The 21,734-nt window shown below is 39.6% G+C and overlaps 1 protein-coding gene across 4 annotated transcripts in view; it reads right to left on the bottom strand.

The window, feature by feature from the left end:
• The window catches only part of LOC132401920 (metalloprotease TIKI2-like), a 423,581-nt gene that overhangs the window by 190,886 nt on the left and 210,961 nt on the right, over window positions 1-21,734 (bottom strand). For all 4 annotated transcript variants that reach the window (XR_009514745.1, XR_009514746.1, XR_009514747.1 and 1 more), the window contains exon 4: window positions 2,119-2,293. Coding sequence is in view for 1 of the 4 variants with exons in the window: in XM_059984269.1 (XP_059840252.1) it covers window positions 2,119-2,293 (175 nt within the window). In the remaining 3 variants the exon portion in view is untranslated. The remainder of the gene's footprint in view (window positions 1-2,118; window positions 2,294-21,734) is intronic.

Genomic DNA, 21,734 nt, shown 5'->3' with positions numbered 1-21,734 from the left:
AAATTACAACACCACATGTTCAAGTCTGATGCAGGCACTTTTGCCCATTACATCAAGGAGAGTTGGGGGCATGTTTTATCAACCATACCTGCACAGTGCAAAGTAAATGTCCACCTTCAGAGGCATCAGTTACCACTGTCATATCCATAGCTGAGCATTCAGAACCTGCTCTGCATCAGTCCCATTACCTTTACATAATGAGCTTTACACAAGCCAGTGTGAACGTGCAATAGTTAAAGCACCTATTCACAATTTGCTGCAATTTGTCTCTTGCTATTGACATGAAGGAGTTCCTACAATAACTTAATCCAGATATTATTGTGGAACTTAAAGCAGAAGCAGAGCCCCTATAGCATAAGTATTATTTGTTAGGATATAGGGAATGCTTTATTTTGCTTTTTGTCCCCACTTAGGATTTTATCTTAACTAAAAACTGTGATGCTGAGGTATGTGCATTCCACACTTACAAATATCTACCAGATTAATTTAATGTGTTGCCAGAAATTACTTTTTCCAATCTACCTCATGCTTTCCTTTGAAAGTCACTTAATTAATATTAATGAGAAGACAAGTTTCATTTCCTTTCAATGCTGCCTGACAGGAAAATTCCCTATGCGATTTGCAAAGGGGGAACATTTCATCACATAAATGCATTTACTTTTTGAAATTAGCAGCCAAATTTTCCACAAGAAAAAAATATCTCAAAACGTAGAAAGAATTCACAGGACAACTGAGAAGATAAAAATTTGCAGTTTATTTTGAGGTCTTTTGAAAAGCTGTTTCTTTCCTCTTAGTATCTCAGTATTGCACAGAAGTTCCTTAGTTAATACACGTTGTTAAGGGAAGGCATAAAGCACAATAAAGCAGTCATCCTAGGTCCAGCAAATATTGGCTCCAGATGTGCATGTGAATATCCTTGCAGTTTCTCGCTCAAAAATGGAGGCAAACGTATACCTATTCTTGGGTGTTTCTGTGAGAATTGCTGTTTCTCTGATGAAACAGAGTGCTAGCAATGACAAAATTGTGTTCTAAGACTTTGCTAGGATGAATATACCATAGTTGTTTGGTTTCCCCATTCCTTTCTTCAAAATTCCACCTTTCCCAGGATTTCTCTCCTTACTGACTTTTGGTACTCTGGGGAGGATGAGTGACTTGCTGTTGGAGAGGTGTTCATATTGTTCAGAGAAAACCAACAGACTGAGATCACTGAGGAGAATGGTGAAGAGTGGTGTCAGAATAGCAGCTTGGAATGTCATCAGCTGTTACCAATAGCAACAATGGTGTTCAACATAGCAGCAAACTTTAAATCATCATTGCTGCTCTGGGAATTAGTGATTACACCATTCACAAAATAGTAAGTCTGCCAAGTGCAGATTCTCCAAGGAAAGATGCATGGCAAACATACATACTGAGTAAATTGTGCTGAGGTGGAGAGGATTGTTTCACTGCAAACACAATAATCACATTGAGCATGTTCTGGGACTCACCCTGAGGAAACCCAACATGTTTTCATGAATATGTTACACTTCAAACAGACAATCTACTTGCTAGTGAGTGGGAGTAGCCCATTTGATCAAAATCAAATATTAAATGATTGCAATTTCATTTCACCTCTTTCTCTGCATTTTCATTTCACTTTATTTCAATAGATTGACTTCAAGAAGCAATACAATTTGGTTAACATTAGAAATAACAGAGTAATATCTTTTTTAGAAAAGTTTTTTGTATGAGTTCTTCAACTAAAAAACTTTCCTTCTCCATCAATTAAATAATCAATACATATCAGAAGAATTATATTATAATAATGCCTAATAATAATTCAGGAAAATAGTTGATTTGAAAAGCTTTTCTCAAATTAAACTCTTGGAGGCAATGGTTATGGATTCATTAAAAAGGATCTGATGGAAAAGGTGACCATCAACCGCTGTTTACTCACCTGTTTAACACAGCCATATAGGAGGGCTTGTTTAAAGAATAGAGCATTGGACATCAACATCCCCAATACATGACCCCATGAATGCACATCTTTAAGAACTGGGAATGGACAGAATGACAAAGTATCCAACTATTTGATGAATGAGTCAAGACCCCTGAGGGATAAGGGATCATTCTACATACCTGCTCCAAATGCAAAGAAAAAACTTTTATCTGGGTTTGCCTCCAAAAGCTCTGTCACCCTCTTGCCCATTCTTTCATTTCTCTTGTAGATTAACTCTTGGCGAAAATAGTTGTCGATCTCCTGGGCTGTCACCTGCTCGTGTGGCGGAAGGGTGGTGTTGATAAAATTAGGCAGCTGTGAATAGAACAAGACAACTGATTATTATTGTAAGAATGGCTGCTGGACACATAAGATAGAAAATACAGAATCAAATGCTTTACTGATGAGATAAGATGGATTTGCTGAAATTGAATTGAGGTGAAAGAATCTTTTAGCTGCTAAACCATTGTGATAATTTTGACTTGTCTAATTTAAAGTGCTGCTGGAGTTAAAAAATAACTTGATTTTCTATATAATTATTTGGAGCTCCCCAGTCTCTATATACTTTAAAGCAAGAAGACATCCTGCTTGTGCAAAGTTGGAGGATCTCAGCTGAATAATAATTAGTGACGTTATATTTGGGGGTGTGCATTAGAGAAGGATGGGATGGCCCTTGGTGGTGATGTACCTGTAACTCACAAGACTCTTGGCCTACATTAATACTTCATTTTGGCAAAATAACAGGCTGGATTAGCATTTAGCTGGATAAACTGCTAAAATCCTCAGGCATGGAAAGAACAAAGAGGAAGTTGAAAAGTAACGGTGCATATGGTTCAGCAAGTAGCAGGAAGTGAATGTGTAGCAATCCTCGAGCAATTCTCATTCTGACACAGGTCAGTTCAAATTAGGCCCAAATGGTCTGCGATAGTCATTGGTGAGGATTCACTGCCAAGAAATTGTCTTATGGCATTGTTATTATGGCTTTGCCCTTTGAAGAGACACTCAACCCCAATCTACGCATCCATGGTGGACTGCTGCCTGCTATGCTCAGGTTGGCAAAGGCAGTCACAAGCAGAGCCAGCAGAAGAGTGTCAAGCACTGTTAGAGGGATCTCTTCAGGTTGCATTGAAAAGCAAGTGTGGGGACTATGCAGGAGAAGTGATTTAGAAGGTAGGAAATAGAGAGAAGGTGACATCATGGGAGGAGGATCGAAGGATTTTAGCGGCATATGAACAAACCCATTAGACTTTGGTGCAACATGTTTAGGCAGGTGGGGTGGGATCCATTCAGGCTGGAGTTGTGATCAATGGGCAGAATATATATATTTGCTTTTCTCAGAAAAATAGAGATACAGGACAGTAGTAGTAGGAGTAGGCCTGCACCATTACCTTTACAACCCTTTGTATCTGGAAATAGAACATAGAAATCTACAGCACATTACAGGCTCTTCGGCCCACAATTTTGTGCCGACCATGTAACCTTCTCTAGAAACTGCCTAGAATTACTTTACCGCATAGCCCTTTATTTTTCTAAGCTCCATGTACCCTATTAGAAACATAGAAAACCTAGAGCACAATACAGACCCTTCGGCCCGCAAAGCTGTGACGAACATGTCCTTACCTTAGAAATTACCTAGGGTTACCCATAGCCCTCTATTTTTCTAAGCTCCATGTACCTATCCAGGAGCCTCTTAAAAGACCCTATTGTATCAGCCTCCACCACTGTCGCTGATAGCCCATTCTATGCAGTCACCACTCTCTGCATGAAAAACTTATCCCTAATATCTCCTTTGTACATACTTCCAAGCACCTTAAAACTATGCCCTCTCATGTTAGCCATTTCAGCCTGGGGAAAAGCCTCTGACTATCCACACAATCAATGCTTCTCATCATCTTGTACACCTCTATCAGATCACCTCTCATCCTTCATTGCTCCATGGAGAAAAGGCTGAGTTCACTCAACCTATTCTCATAAGGCATGCTCCCCAATCCAGGCAACATCCTTATAAATCTCCTCTGCACCCTTTCTATGGTTTCCACATCCATTTACTCCTTCAATTACTTGGCCTCCAAAGTCTTCTGCGGTAGAGAGTTCTACAGGTTCATGACCCTGAGTGTATAAGCAGTCCGAAACATCTTATACTATTCGCTAAAATTATCTCCACTGGTTTTAAACATTGAAGTCAGAGGCATGGCCGCTCTGCATCCAGCCTCCAGATGCTGCATATTATGAATAAACGGCAAGCTCCAATCGGTTCAGTTTCCTGCTATTTTTCTGCTGAATGGCTTTAGCAATTTAATCCATTCATTAATCTTGTTCAGGTCTCACTGATGTCTCTGTTTTTAACTTCATGGGCTAGGAATTTTGAAACTTGTACTTTTATTTGTGCCATTTGGGACAAAAATTTTTGAATCCTTCACTTGCAACATCGTCCTATCAATATACACTCAGTGTCCACTTTATTAGGTACAGAAGGTACACAGTTTTGATCTTGTTCTTGGCCTCCTTCTGCTGTAGCCCATCTACTTCAAGATTTGGCATTATGTACATTTAAAGATGCTCTTCTGCATACTACTGTTGTAACACATGGTTATTTGAGTTACTTGTCAGCTTGAACCAGTCTGGCCATTCTCCTCATGTTAACAAGGCCTTTTTGCCCACAAACCACTTGCTAACTAGATGTTTTGTTGCTTTATTGTACTATTCTCTGTAAACTCTAGAGACTGTGTGTGAAAATGCCAGGAGATCTTCAGTTTCTATGACACTCATACCACCCCACCTGGCACCAACAATCATTCCAATGGTTAAAGTCACTTAGATCAGATTTCTTCCTCATTCTGATGTTTGGTCTGATCAATAACTGAATCTCTTGACCATGTCTGCATGCTTTTATACATTGAATTGCTGTCACATGATTGACTAATTAGATATCTGTATCAACACACAGATGTACAGGTGTACATAATATAGGGCCACTAAGTGTATTCTTCAATTTTTTCTCTACCTTACGTGTTATCCAATCATTTGTTATATTGACTAATGTTTGAATGTCCACATTCCACCTGCTGTTTGGGTAAAGAAGTTTCTACTGAATTTAACTTATTGATAAATTATCCTATCTTTGTGCCTGTTAGTTCTTGTGTCCTTTGCTAGTGGAAATAGTTCCTTCATCATTACTCTAACAAGACCTTCCATCATCCCGACATTTTCTCTTTTTGAGAAAACATATCCCATCTGTTAACTGCTTTATGGATGGGCAGCTGACCCTGAAACACTCAGGAAATGAGATTCTTTACAATTTCATGCTCGGAGCAGCAAAGCCAGTCTGAATGAATATATATGTGTATATTAAATTTTTTAGTAATTTCTCATTCGGTTTTTCTTGTTTTGAAGTACTTCAGTTCTGTCAAATGGTCTTTTAAAATATAATACTGATATTTAGTGATACACTTGGATGCATTTGTCCAATCTTGCTACAAGTGCAGCTACACTGCGTGGTTGAAAAACACGAAGTAAGCAACACCAAAAACTGGTGGAAATTTGGAAATTTTATTGTAAGGCCTGAATATTGTGACCCTGGAGCTTACTGTCCTGAGCTTTTACCCTCCTAAACACCAAAGCTGTTTACAAGAAGGGGATGAGCATTCTCTGCTTTCTCAGGGAGCTGAGATCCTGAGATCTGTGTGCAACAGGATGTTGGAGATCTTTTACCAGTCTGTTGTAGTGAGTGCAGTCTTCTTTGCGGCTTTATGTTGGGGGAGCAGCATCGGTTCTGGTGATGCAAAAAGACTAAACTCATCAGAAAGGGTGGAGCTGTCCTTGGCTACAACCTGGACTCTTCTGAGTTAGTGGTGGAGAGGAGGTCATTAAGCAAACTGTTATCCATTATGGACAATCTGGAACATCCTCTCAATGACCTATTGAATAAGCAGAGAAGTACCTTTTCAAACAGACTCATTCAGTCCTGCTGTCACAAGGATCATTACAGAAAATCTATCCTGCCAAATGCAATAAGCATATACAACAGTTCATCTCTGTGCAACACACATCATAGTACAATAGTCTCTGCTTTACTATTTAGTACATTATAATTGCATATTGGTACACTATTTTAATATTATTACTATTTTAATCATTATTATTCTGTATTTATTATTAGTTAGCACACTACTAGGTGTATTTTAAATGTTGCTGCTGTAACAAAAGAATTTCTCTCTTGGGATCAATAATATTATCATTATTAAACAAATATAGTATACATTTTTAAAGGGGTTATAGTCCTTTTCCGAAATAATAAAACCACTCTGATAATAAGCACATTTTCTAAATGCAGTTGAGTTACATGTCAAAAAAAATTATACTCCTATGAGCTTTAAGTCTTAATATTATTAGAGGCAAATGTAAATACTTTTCAAGAGAGGACTACAATATCTTTTGAGCTAAGGTAATAAAAGTGAAGACTTTAAAAGGGGGACCAAAATCCCATTCAAAGGGGATTGTCTTAAATAAAGACTGGAACTACTCTGCCAGTTGGAACCCATCTGTGGGAAGAAAAACAGTGTTAATGTTTCAGGTTGCAGCCTCTTCTTCAAAACTGGGAAAGAATTAAAAGGACCTTGTTAAACTGTGGGGAGGGAGAGGAAACATGATGCAGTGAAACCAAGGTGACCGTGGGAATAAGATGTAAACAGGATTATTTGCTCAATGAGTGAATGGCAACAGATAGAGAATGGGAACCTGGGGTAAAGAACATAGGCTAGCAAATACAGAGGGTCAGTATGTCACAATGGAAGACTCAGAAAAGTAAAAAGGGCGAGAAAATAACAAACAAGCTGAGGCAGTATTATAGAAGTGTAGCTTATACAGACAGAAAACAAGTCACCAGCAGTTGTACACCTAAATGTCAAGTACACAAGACTGCAACATGCCAAAACAGAAAATGAAATGTTGTTCCACTCAATCTTGTAATGGGCTTCACTGTGATAGCAACATGAAGCGACAGACTGATAGGTCAGAGTGGGAATGAGAAGGGGAAGCAATGGGGATATGTCGAACCAGACTCTTGGGATTGCCTGCAAGCTCCGCATTTCACACCTGCTATATTCTTTTGTCTGCTTTGTGGTTCATGTTAACTAATTCCATTCAGACATTAACCAGTTGACCTTGTTTAAAGCTTATCTCCATGGTCCCTCTGGTTTTACTCTGCAACACTCTTTTTGCTCCATTCACCTGCTCCTCAGTTTCACCAAGAGCCTTTGACCTGAAACATGTTTCCCTTCCCACAGATGCAACTTGACCAGCTAAGCATTTCCAACATCTTCTGTTTTTATTTGAAACCTCCAGCATTTGTAGTTCCTTGTTGTTTTCAGTATGAAGATAGTTACACTCGCAGAGAAGGAAGCAGAAAGGCAGCAAAGGACAGGCACAGATTCCTGGACAGGACAATGAAACAATTCCAGGAACTGTCGGTGAAAACCTTATCATAAATGTGCTTGCAGGGAGCAAAAAGCAAGGCTGTAAAACTGCATAAGAATGGCTGTTTAGCTTGTTAACTCCATGACTCAAGTCACCACAGTATGACTAAGGAAGGCCTGGCTTTCAGCGGTGTACAGGGTGATAGGGGAGGTAGGGAACAGAGCAGAATAAAAGAGCACGAGTTTGGTAATTTAGCGCTAGTAAGGAAGGGAGCAGAGTTCAACATCTGACAATACACTGGGGCTCTGCACTTCTTAACTCTGCAGGCTTTGGCAGCAAGGAAGAGTTGTTGGATGGAGCGAAGAGCTAAACACATACCAATTGAATCCTAAAAAAGGATGACGTTGAATCAGAGGAACGAACAGTTGATGGCAAGCAGGCAGACTGCTAATGTTGCAACACTGTCAGAAGTAAAGCTAGCCTCCTCAGCTGTGGCAGTGCTTGCACAATATAACAGTCTATACGACAAGATCAGGTAGATGATCCATCACTCTGGGATGAGCTCAATCCATTCTGTTAATGACTTGTTAGGGAGAACTATGACAGACCCACACAATTCCCCACATCTCCAGATGTAATTTCAGTCTCTGAGGCTGATGTCTGGGCATCTTTTAAGAGGGTGAATCCACAAAAGGATTCTGGTCAGACAGCATACCAGAATGAGTACTAAGGATCTGTGCAGGCCCACTGGATGAATGATGTATGGTCAGAATCAACTTCTCACTTCTGTGGTCTGAGTTTCCTATCTAGTTTAAAAAGGCATCTATTGTACCAGTGCCCAAGAAGAGTGGGCTGGCTCAATGACTGCCATCTGGTATTCTGATGGTTATATCAACAATAATTAAGTGCTTTGAGCAGTTGGTTCTGATATGTGGCCTCAGAGGTGAGCTGGATCTGTCCAATTTGCTAGGCTGTTCACTTTGCTCTGAGTTATCTGAACAACAGCTCTTCATATGTCAGACTGATATTCATCAAAGACAGCTCAATGTTCAACACAATTATCCCATCAAACTTATTTTGAGGTTTCACGACCTGGGCCTCCGTATCTCCCACTGCAACTGGATACTCAATTTCCTAATCAGTAGACTTCAGTCAGCAAGGGTCGGTAACAGCTCCTCCTCACTGCTTATCAGCACAAGTGCTAAGTGTTTAGCTCCCTGCTCTACTCCCTATATGTGAATATATGTGCCTATATATACTCCCTATATGTGCTAGTGTGGCTAAGCACAGCTTCAGTACTGTCTTCAAATCTGCAGAAAACAGCTTGTTATTGAACAAATCACAGGTGAGGATGATAGCTTAACGGAGCGAGATAGGTCACTGGGTTGAGTGGGGCAGGAAAAGCAACATCTTCCTCAGCGTCAGCTAAACTAAAGAGCTAATCATTTACTTCAGGAAGGAGGAGGAGGATGAAGATGCAGCAGTCAACATGGGAGGCAGGGGTGACAGAGTCAGCAGTTTTAAATTCTTGAACATTAACCAATCAGATGACCTGTCCTTAGCTCAGCACATAGATGCAATCAGAAGAAACGTGTACCAGCCTCTTTCTTAGGAGGTTAAGTAGGTACGACTTTCATCTAATACCCTAACAAACTTTCACAGATACAGTGCAAGTATCCTGACTGGTTGTATCATGGTCTGGTATAGCAATTCAAATGTATAGAAGCTTCAGAGAATAGGTCACAGGTACATTCCTCCTCACCATTTATGATATCTACAGGAGGTGCTGGCTCAAAAACACAATACCTATCGAGAAAGATCCCCACCATCCAGGCCATTGCCATCTTTTTGTAGCCATAATCAGGCATAAGGTATAGAAGTCTTAAGTCCCACACCAGCAGTTTCAAGAACAGCTACTTCCCTTCAATTATTAGGTTCTTGAACCAACCAGCAAAACTGTAGAAAAAGAATTTCAGGATTTGTATTGTATATGTTTCTCTGACATTAAGTGTACCTTTGAAACAGTAATCACTACAGTTTAGCAACACTATTTCCATTTTGACTACTTTGCACTAAAATGGACTTGGCACTTTTTTTTGTTCCAATTGTGCATTCTTGTAAAAACTGCTTATAATTTTATGCACAGTTTATGATTATTTTTGAGAATGTTGATTATATGATGCTATGCTGCTGCAAGTTTTTCATTGCAACTGTGCACAAATGAGCTAGTACATATGACAATAAACTTGGCCCCAATTTTAACTTTGTTCTCTTATATAGATTTTAGATATTTCATGTACTATTTTGAGGAAAAGGAAACAAGTTTTCCCCCTGTTTTCCTGAACATTACGGAGACTTCAAATCATATCACTAAGATTATCTGAGTTCAGTCAAATTGTTTATGTGGGAGGTTGTGAAATGCAAATTGTCTAAACATTTTCTACAGGGGGGGAAGTAACTATGTTTCAAAAGAGACTTTAAATTGCTTTTAGATGTCCTTACAATGCGAATCAGCTTTATAAATGCAAGTCTTTCCTTCTCGAACACTTACATTGATAGAGGAGATGCGGAAATAAATCAGGGTGTCTTAAATATAAGAGTGAAATGTGATTAATGCAGCCATAACACACATTTTTGTGGGATGAATGTACTGATTGAAGACAATTCATTAGAGGTACTATAAATACTATGAAGCAACCATGGGTAGCTGTACCACTACATGTGTGTTCTCTGTTTCCAAGTAAAAATGAAAGAGTATAGAAACATTCACAGAGAAATTCAAGGGGACGTGTAAATGCCAGTGAGTTTGGGTGAGAACTTGCTGACAGATTCCAGCTGTCAGTATTCCTCGCTGCTGGAGTCAGCATGGAGTCCAGTGGCAGGAGCATAAATTTGTTGAAATCCCCCGGTGTTTACATTGGAGAATCTGCTCACAGATCCTGTGCCAGGACAGAGCTGGCACAGGGTCCACAAGCCACTCTTTTCAATGGAGCACTTGCAGCTGTGAGTAGAGAGAAGGGCAGAATGAGACAAGCTTAAATTATTCATGGTTGTTGGAGAGGTTTTAATTAGTCAAAACCATTCACTTGGAGAAATGGGGGGGGGGGTGATTAAGGGTCCAGTTAGGGGTTAGGGACAGGGATGATATAAAGTTAGAGGTCAGGGGCAGTAAATGAAGAATCTGGGCAGGAATGGCTGACCCATGTCCAAGAACAGGCCCAAAAATCAAACCCAGCAAAGTCCAAAGGGCAAAACGGAAAGTTGAAACCTAAAGGTCAAAGACCCAAGGTTAAGGCCAGAATGAGTTATGAGGGTCCAAAACAGTCACGAGGGCTTGGGTCACCAGAATCGGAGATCTGTGCAAGCCTATATGCCGGGGTCAAATCCAGGATCGGTGTTCCAAAGCTGGAGGAGAATTCTGTGAGTCTGACAATGGAGGCCTGGAGGTTGCCTGTCACGGGACTCGTGGGCAGGAAGGACAGCAAAGGGGCCTGCTTTGCTGTTGTTTAGTTTAGTTTAGTTGTTGCTGTTGATGATACTTGTGTTGTCCAGTGGAACATTGTAGACATGTTATGTTGGCGCCACAATATGTGACGAGACGTGCAGGCTACCTCCAGCACATCCTTAGGTATGCTGGTCCTCATGAAAATGACGAATTTCACTGCATGTTTTGATGTACATGTGATAAATAGATATTAAGCTGATGTTAGCTCAATATCCAGTCACCACACAATGGTGTATTGGTACTGCTTTCTTATTGCTATGTTTGCTACAAAGCTAATTGATCCTTTGCCCTTGCTTCGATGATAAAAAAGCACAGCTAATCTTACATAAAGCAGACTTTGTAACCAAAACCCTCATGGCATCAGGTCTTGTTGGTATACCTAACCAGGAACTGAAAACCCTTGCTGATCAACTGGCTGGAGTTTTGAAGCTCATCTTTAGCTTTTCACTGCTGTGGTCTGTGGTTCCCCCTTGCTTCGAAAAGGCAGCCATTGTATTGGTGCCCAAGAAGCATAGGGTGAGTGGCCTCAATGACAATTGACCAGCAATTCTCACATGTACAGTAATGTAGTGCTTCTTGAGGTTGGTTATGGCTAGAGTTAATGCCTGGCTGAACAAGGATGTAGACTTACTGCAATTTCCCTACTGCCACAACAGGTAAACAGCAAATGCATTCTCACCGGCTCTTCGCTCTGCTTTGAAGCTCCTAGACAACAGTAAAACATACATCAGTCTGCTGTTTTATCAATTGCAGCTCAGTGTTCAGCACCATCATCCCCTCAGTATTAATCAACACATTACAAAACCCGGACCTCTCTACTACCCTCTGTAACTGGATCCTTATTCAGTTTTTCCTTATCGTGAGACCACAATTGTTAGGGATCAGTAACAACATATCCTTATCAGAAACAATCCACATAGGCACACCTCAAGGATACATGCTCAGTCCACTGCTCTACTTCTCTATACTCATAAATGTGTGACTAACCACAGTTCAAACACTACCTATAAACTTGTTAATGACATCACTGTTGCGGGTAGAATCTCAGATGCTGACGAGATAGATCAACTAGTTGAGTCGTGTCACAACAACAACATTGCACTCAATGTCAGCAAAACCAAGGAACTGATTGTGGACTCCAGAAGGGAAAAGTCGGGAGAACACACATCAGTCCTCATTGAAGGGTCAGTGGCGGAAAGAAAGAGCAGCATTATGTTCCCAGGTATCAACACCTCAGATTATCTGCCCTGGGGTGCAAAACAATGATGCAATCATGAAGGAGGCACTACGCCTTTAGGAGTTTGAGGAGATTTGGATACATCACAAAATACTCTTGCAAATTGCTACAAATGTTCTGTGAGAGCATCACTGTCTCTTACGGATATTCCAATGCACAGCATCACCAGAGGCTACAGACAGTTCCTCAATCTATTCTCATCTATTTTCCAGAAAATGCTTAAAAGAACTTAAAAGCTAGACATTGCTTTCTTCATGTTTTATAGCAGATGAAGTTATTATCATCCATCAGACTATAAGGTCAGCCACAAAAGAATTATAGAATGTTACTCTTCACATCAGCTGCATTTCAAAAGCACTTGTGTTTTCACAATAAAATCATTAACTCATTACATTTTTCATTCTTAATCCACATTCCACATCTCTTCATCAAATTGGATTTGCAAATACCCTTATTATAATTCTGCATGCAACAAAAAGATTTACATTAATTTACAGGGATATTTATTTCTATATGCACTGTACCAATTTATTCACCATTTCATTATCACTTGAAACTGTTATTATGGCAAGCATTCCAACAATGTTTGTTTCTCTTCATTTTAGGGTGTTATGATAGTTTTATCTTTGTTCTATTTTAGTCACTCTGCTACCTATTCCTCATTGATCAGTGAGACTAAATGATTTGGTCTTCTCTTTCCAAAATGTCATACAATGAACCATCAGAACTAGTTCATGAAAAATGCTCAGTGATTTGAATTCAAGGCCAGGCTTGCACTTGTCTCAGAAACAAATCTATCCTCTTTATGTTATTTTCTGTGTAATACTCATTTTTGCTTTATGAAGTACTGCTATTTTAAACTGGTTGCTGGGGACCATCCCAAAAGTTGGATAAAAATTCAACCAATGTCTCCTTTGCCAATCAAGAAAACTTCATTACATTTCCCTTATCTCAAGGATTTAGGAAGCAATACAAAGTCACAAACCCACCTTCCACAATTTCAAAATAACTCCCTCAGTTTAGTTGAAAAATGTAAAATGTGTTATTTTCCACTCCATGTTTTCCTGAACACAACTTGAAGTGAAAAGAGAGGTAGAATCATGATTTTCGGGTGAGTTTCACTTAACATAAGCCTTAAAGTGGCACATCTGCAAATTGTTAGTTAGTAGTTGATTGGCTCATTATCAAATCGAGAGCAGGCAAATAAATATTAGTGTTAAGCTGAAGTAATTCTTTTGGAGTTGACTTGACATTATTCTGAGAGGGAGTAAGGTGGAATTGTTGATTGAGTCTGCTGTTGGGAGTTGCTGTCAGGCAGGAAGAAGGGTTGAAATGTCAGGAAGTGACAAAGAAGACAGAGGTAGAGACCAGGTAATGGTATTGAGTGCTAGGTATTGTATAGAGGAAGGTGAATGGCAGCTTTCTGGGAAATAGAAAAGTAAGCAGTGAATTGAGGATTGTAGTGGCTTCTTGTCCAATTATGAAGGTAATAGACTGGATTTAAAATGAAGGAAGAGTTTAAGGTATTTGAGTTTTTGAATGTGCACTGATTTCAATCTGATTAGAGCCAAGGATTTGAAATAAAGTGTTGGATATTGTGGGCACAAAACTTTTGAGAGATGGGGTACTCTTAGTATTTTGTAAAGATAGTAAGTAATTTGAAAAATCTTTAGGGTTAAAAGCTGCGGGAGGAAGGAAAGTAACATAAAAGAATTGTATTGAATGATAATGGCTTTCAGGAGTAATCACAGGAGTGCCTCCGGATATATTCATGAAACATAGTAAAAATAATTTAGTACTGTAACTTGTAGATCTTAAGTATTTAAGAGTGTTGTGGTGGAGCAAGAACAGATAGCTTATTGGTATTGATTGAATTTGATTGAGAAATGGTGCCAGATAGGATTAATTTAGGTTATATGAGTTACATAATTCGTCTATGTGCCTCCCCCTCGGAGATGTTTTCAGTGCCAGAAATTTGATCACGTAGCAGCTGTGTATAGGGGTAAAATGCATGTTGTAGAAGTGCTGGAGAACATGATTATGATAATTGTGAAGAAGGCATTAGTCCAAAATGTAGTAATTGTGAAGAATAACAGCTCTGCTTATGCAGGGTCTCCTGTGTATAAGAAAGCTGTGGATGTGCAATGTGTGCAGGTGGAAATAGGCATATCATGTGCAGAAGCCCTTCTGAAAGTACAAAAAGACTCTGTAAATATTAATATCCAAAACAGTGCAAAGTCCATGTTTTTTTTAAAGAAAGGATTCTTTAATTGTTGATAAACTAAATGTAACTTTCATGGCAGATGTGATAAATTGTACAACACAAACTAAAAGTAGGTCAAAACAATTAAAATTACATTAAAAGTTGCAGAAAAACTAGTGATGAAAGACTTAATTCTAGAAATTATTAATGATGCTATCCAAGGAGGAGTAAATAAATCAGACTTCACAGAGGATTGTTAACGTTTGCTCCTTTTTTTTCCTGCCCCTTTTAAATCTTATAATGGAATGCCGGAAGTTTGCTAGCCAATGTTCAGGAGATTTTAATGTTCATAGTACTATGTGGGGGTGTGGTGACACAAAGGTGAAAGGGACAGTGGTGGAAAACTTTCTGTAAGATTATTTGGTGTGCTTGAGTGATGCTCAGTAGATGGCAGTAATGCACCTTGCGGTGGTCTGCCACCGCCATTAAGTATTACTAGAAAACAAAGTAGTAGCTATCGTAGAGCTAACAGTGTAAATGTAGGCCAGTGCTGATAAGTGGTGACACTTTGTGTGCAGCTCCAATGTGAATCATCAAATATTCCCATTTAGGACTACTGCAGTTGAAATCCAGTCACAGCAATGGGTACTTCAATAAGCAGTATCATTTTAAGATGTTTTTAAAAAAATCTATCAACACGCAAGTTGACCGAACCTCAAGATGGCACACTTGGGTCACAAGTACAGTTCCCCTTTAAGACAATGGAATTGCAGGTGGCACACTGCGGTGTCTACTAATACAATTGAAACACCAAAGCCCATGCCCAACTATTCTGCTGGTTAATGTACAGTCTTCAGAAAATAAAATTGAAGACCTCAGAGCAAGATCAATGTGCCAGAGGGACATCTGGAACTGCTGTGTACTTTGCTTCATGGAAACATGGCTATGCCCTGCAAGTTCAGACACAGCGCTGCAGCCCTATGGCTTCACCATTCTCCACAAAGACAAGTCAGCTCAGTCTTTCAAAGGTAGAGGAGGTAGAGTAAGCTTTATGATTAACTCATCATGGTGTATAGACATTGTGGTTCTGTCTCAGTCCTGCTAAATTTACCTGGAATAGCTAGCAGCCAAATGTTACCCTTTTTACCTGCTGAAGGAGTTTTCTGCCATTATTCTGGTACCAGTGTACATTCCACCCTAGGACAATGCCAGGCAGGTACCGGAGGTGCTGAGTATCTTAATCAGCGGACACAAAACAGTCCGTCCTGATGCTTTCACTGTCATTGCAGGGTATATCAACCAGGCCAGCTTGAGAAGAAATTTCTGAACAACGACCACAGACATATTACCTGTGGAACTAGTGGAGCCAACACACTTGACCAGTGTTATACCACCATCAAGAATGCCTACCATGCCATCCCACAGCCACTCTTTATATAATCCAATTATCTGGCTGCACTTCCACTCACTGCATGTAGGCAGAGGAGCACTTGTAGGACTTTTTGAATTAGTCGACTAGAAAACAATCAGGGATTCATCTTCAAATCTGAATGAATAGGCAACAGTTGTCACAGACTTCATCAAGGCCTGTGTGAAACGAGTGTGTGCCCTCGAGAACATACCAGATATACCCAAACCAAAATCCATGGCTGAACCAGGAGAATCATACGTCTGCTGAGGGGCAACTCTGTGATAATCAAGATTGGTGATCCAGAACTATACAAGAAGTCCAGGTATGACCTTTGAAAGGCTATTTTAAGAGTGAAAAAACAATTCCAATTGAGGCGAGAGACTGAATCAAATGCATGTGAGCTCCGGCAGGGTTTTCAGGTCATTATTTTTTACAAAGTGAAACTTAACAATTGTGCTGCTTCACTCCCAGATCAGCTCACCTTTTATGCATGATTTGAAAGGGAGAATAAAACTACATTTGTGCAAATCCTTGCCTGCACCCGTTGACCCTGTGATCTTTGATTCAGAGGCTGATGTCAGAGCATCTTTCAAGACAATTAGAATTTTTATTTCTTGCATCCATCTCACAACATGAGGGAGTAAAAAAAAAACATTGTTGCATCTCCATCGTCATGTACAAGCATTAAGAAAAGGAAATGTGGGATGTCAGGTCTGCTGATGTACCTGGTAGGGCTCTGAAAACCTGTGCTTTTGGAGTGTTCAAGGACATCTTCAATCTCACTGATTCAGTCAGACATTCCCACCTGCTTCAAAATGGCGACAATCATTTCAGTGCCCAAGAAGATCAGGGTGATCTGCCTCAAAGATTATTGCCCAATTCTATTCACATCTACAGTGATGAAGTCTTTGAGAGGTTGGTCATGGCTATAATGAACTACATAAACAAAGACTTGGATCTACTACAAGTTGCCTAATGCTACAATAGGTCTACAGTGGATGCAATCTCTGGCACTCCACTCAGCCTTGGCTCACCAAGACCTCTATCAGGCCACTATGTATTCATTACAGCTTAGTATTCTACACAAACATGCTCTCAGTTCTGATCAACAAGCTCCAAATCCTGAGCTTCCATACCTTCTTCTGCAACTGGATCCTTGACTTCTTCACTGGGAGACCATTGTTGGAAATAACCTCTCCTCTTTGCTGTCAATCAACACTGGAAGATCTGAAGGATGGGTGCTTAGCCCACTGCTCTACTCTCTACGGCTGTCACTGTGTAGCTAGGCACAGCTCAAATATCATCTATAAATTTTCCAATGACACAAATATTGTTGGCAAAATTTCATGTAGTGAAGAGGAGACGTAGAGAAGCAAGATAGATCAGCTAGTTGAATGATGTCAAACAACCTTGCACTCAATGACAGTAAGACCAATGAATTGATTGTGGACTAGGAAGGAGAAGCCGAGAAGAACACGTACCAGTCTTTCTTGAGGGATTAGCAGCGGAATGCATAAACAGATTCAAGGTCCAGAATGTCAACATCTTTGAAGATCTAACATGGCCCTAACATATTGATGCAATTACAAAGAAGGCATTACAGTGAATGTATTTCATTAGTTGAAGAGATTTGGTGTGTCACCAAAGACGCTCGCAAATTTCTACAGATGGAGAGTATTTAACTGGTTGCTTCACAGTCTGGTATGGGGTGCCACTGTACAGGTTCAGAAAAAGCTGCAGAAAATTGTAAACTTAGCCAACTGCATGAGCATAAGCCTCCCTAGCATCGAGGTTACCTTTGAAAAATGATGCTTCAAAAGTGCAGTATCCATCATTAAGGAGACCCATCACCCAGGACATGCTTTCTTCTAAAATCGCGCCTAACAGCGACTCCGTTGCTTGCATTTTTGGAAACAGCTCTATTTCCATCTTTAATATCTCTATTTTTCCCTTTCAGAGTTCTTTTGAAGACCCTGACCTGGGTAACTTTTGCACTTTACTACCAGTTGCTCGTAATGCAACTCAAATGAGGTCAAATGAGCATGGTCACCACGCCACTACGCCACCAGCCAGCCTGGTCCCCAAGATGTAATATATCAATAAAGACCAACAGTAGTAAACCACATTGAAGTGGTCATAATAAAGAGACACAGCGTTGAGAAAAAAAAGATTAAACTGGATATGTACATTTGAAGGTGATGCAAGAGAAAAGGACAATTTAATTTTTGATTAATTTAATGTTTTAGTGAAATTCCCTAAGTTTTAAGTGGTCTGGCGTATTTTAATATTTTCAGAATTTTTAAATTGTAAGGTATTTTCTTTAATACGTTTTTAAAAAATTCTAGACAATGGTCCAGAAATCAATGCAGAGATGACGTCACCAATATGCGCGAAGACCAATCATGGACCTTCAGCGCAATGCAGTGAGGCCTATGTTGGGTGTCTCAGCAGAGGGAAGAGAGAACAACATGTGCTGCATCTGGAAGTACTTAAAAAAGAGCTGGCAATCAGTTGTTTCAGGAGATCTGGCTGATCATACACAAGTTTATAATTACCTTCATCCTTTACTATGGAATCAAGGAAGTTTGCCCAATATAGGAACCCTGTACCCATCCAGAGCAAAAAATAAACCTACACTGAATGACAGTTCCAAAGTCATCTTTGGCCACCTTCAGCTAATGAAGTTCAACACTTTATATCCCTTCACTGGATGAATACTAGTAGACATCTAGAGAACTATAGATGGCCAAGGCAAAGGAACCATCAACCAACAATACAAGACACCCTCTATAAGGTCCTACTGATTCTGAATAATCTTCTTTTGTCATGCAGAATCTTCCTGACAACAAACATCTGCAGCCCTATCACTGCAACCACCCTGAAAAGTTGTGGCAGATTTGACGTACAGCCATTTTCAGTGAGATCAGCGTGAGACTTATAGTGACTGATCAGCGTTGAAGAGAAGTGGACTGGTTGCAAAGCCTTGAATTGCTTCAGTATCCAAGTGCCAACACAGTGAATTGGGGCATTGCTACAATAGCTGAGGCTGGTGACTCAGAGGGAGGCTGGCCATACAATACCTTTTGATCTGTCTTTTGTTTGAGAGCAGTTTGGAATCTTGCCAAGATCAACATGCCAGCTTTATACTGATCAATGGGAAGATCTATGTCTTTGGTAGTTAGACAAAAATAAAATGAAAAATCTAGCCAAGGGACTTCAGGAGGCTGTGCAAGAGTCCTTTTTCACTTTCATTTATCCTTGTGGAAACACTCCACATGGCTTAGAAGAAAATCCAATCTATGCAGTGGCAGTGATCCCCTAGAGTGCTCTGAGCACCAGTTATTGCGGAGCCAGTTAACTTCATTCCTCCCCATTCAGAGTTGGCCAGAGTGCTGGTTTGATGCCCACATCTAGTGTGAGCTGCAAAATGACCCAGATTTCAGTGAGTCATCTAGATCCTCCACTAGCCGATCACCCTCTGGACAGCTGCAGCAGGTCAGTGCATTAGTCGTCAAGCAAGGTGCAATTCCTGACTTCTGGCCCATTTGTTTCTGAGAGGAGAGTTAGCAGTGCTTGAGATTTGTTTCACAGGCAGGAGCAACCAAATCTGTGACAGGCTTCACTTGAAAGCTTCAGTCCATACTGGCTAATGTTTTTACTTTTAGTTTCCGTGGTAAGATCAGATATCCAACTACAATTCAAATACAGAAACTTCAGAGTTTTTCAAATAAATTTCATATGGCCAATGTCCCAATTTAAATAGCTGATACTTATTAATGTTCTCATCTTAGATATAGTGGTTTGGATTATGGACCTGGTTTTAAAAAAAAGTTACCAAGGCCTCTATTGACAACTTTTGCACCTGTATGTGAAACATCCTGCAATAATTCAGCATACATTAATATAGAGTTACAGAGAATCTACTCTAGCTAAGACAGGGTTTGCTTCCTGGAACTTCACTGTTCTGAAGCATTTAAATGTTGATTTTTTTTTGTTTGCCCTTTCAGCCCTAACTAAAAGTTCCTGACTTTCCAGCTGCAAGCTTCAAAGGCCCTCCCAAGCTGTGTCTGAACTCACTCTCAGAGGGCAGTTGAGTGTATGGATGGCAATAGAGTCTGTGATTCATACTCAATAATTCTCGCTGGAAGTCATGCAGTGTTCCACCACAGCAGCCAAGTGAATCAGCTTGGAATAAGTTCAGCTTTATTCAGCCTCATGAAGTCACTATTCTATGTAACATCAAAAGAAACTTTAAAAAAATGTACTTTTCAGTTTTCTCTTAAAATATTTGACAGGCCCTTTCTTCCAAGAAACACTGTTGTAATAGTATCAGTGACCTCTTCTTAATAAACTACAAACACTAATCCAGCCCGCAGATCAGCAATCACTATGGTAATACCCAAGCTTACAAACCAAACAAGCAAGTTACTTAAGATGTTTCATTCACAGAAAATGACAAATCGTTGGCAATAAATTTGTAAAAGAATCAGAATCAGGTTTATTATCACTAATAATCTATTATGAAATTTGTTATTTTGTAGCAACAGTACAGTGCAATACATTAAAAGGAACTAAAAGTTACAAAAAGTATATTTTTAAAAAAACTAGTGCAAAAAGAGAACAAATAGTGAGGTAGTGTTCATAGACTGTTCAGAAATCTGGTATTAGCAAGAAACTCAGATTAGCAGTTTTTAATAAAAATTTACTACCCTAATTGAAAATGGTAAGGGATTAAAGTAGCATCTTTGAAACTTTGGACAATTAAATTGGATATAAATGTTAAAGTAGTTACTAATTATAGGAAAATTAATTAAGAAAAATCATTTAGTACTTAATTAATTGGAGAACTGAAAATACTCACCTGCTTAACCCCTAGCATATCCCAAGGGATATCATGGCAACTGGTTCTCTAATTTTCCCAGCTCGAATAACCCAAATTCAGTATTAGAACTTTCTCTTCTATTGGTCTATTCATAATGGAGAATTGCTCAGTAAACCAGTTACCTCTATAGTATCCCGACTGTGCAATAATCTCCATTATCTTTCTGCTGAATTATGTTCAGAATCTGTAAAGAGAATATTTATCCAGTACAACTCTTGATTTCAACAAATGTACTCAGCAAGGTTACAATATGTTTTTCAAACACAGCCACGCTAACAGCATCTGTGGAAGTTGATGTTTCACATTAGGGACTCTTCCTTCGAACACTGAATGTAGAACAGTACAGCACAACACTGGAACTGATCCTTCAATCTATCATGTCTGTGCCAGCCATGATACCAATATAAACCGTACATCTACCTGCAGGTGGTCTATATACTTACTGTATATATATTCCTCAACTATATATATATATGTCTGTCTAAATGTCTCTTGAACATTATGCACCTGGAGATGAAAGATTAGCTTTATTTGTCACATGTACATTGAAACATAGAGTGAAATGCATTGCTTACAACACACTTGGAGGTTTTTGCTTGGGGCAGCCCACAAATATCATCATGCTTCCAGGACGAACAACTACCATTATCTGTTTAAAAGCAAAGCTTCCCACATCAATCTCCTTTAATCCTTCCACCTCTCATGTAATATCAATGACCTCTACTATTTAACATTTCTACCCTGGGGGGAAAAGACTGATTATCAAAAATATCTATGATTCTCATACTTTTGCTTATATGATTTTATCAGGTCATCTCTCAGCCACTGACACTCCAGAGAAAACAACCCAAGTTTGTCCAACCTCGCCAACCTTCCCAGTCTCCATATCTTTCCTTTAATGGGACAACTAGAATTACAGACAATGCTCATTATGTGGCCTAACCGAACTTTTATAAGACTACTATCGCTTTCTTACACTTATACTCAACCTGCTGACCAATAACGGCTAGTATGCAGTGTGCTTTCTTTACAACTTTATCTACACGTGTTGGCACTTTCAGGGAGTTATTGAGTTGTGCCCCAAGATTCCTCTGTACATCAAT

The sequence above is a fragment of the Hypanus sabinus genome, chromosome 11 (assembly GCF_030144855.1).
Source record: "Hypanus sabinus isolate sHypSab1 chromosome 11, sHypSab1.hap1, whole genome shotgun sequence".
Classification (NCBI taxonomy): Eukaryota; Metazoa; Chordata; class Chondrichthyes; order Myliobatiformes; family Dasyatidae; genus Hypanus; species Hypanus sabinus.
This window is presented reverse-complemented; position numbering and strand designations above follow the sequence as displayed.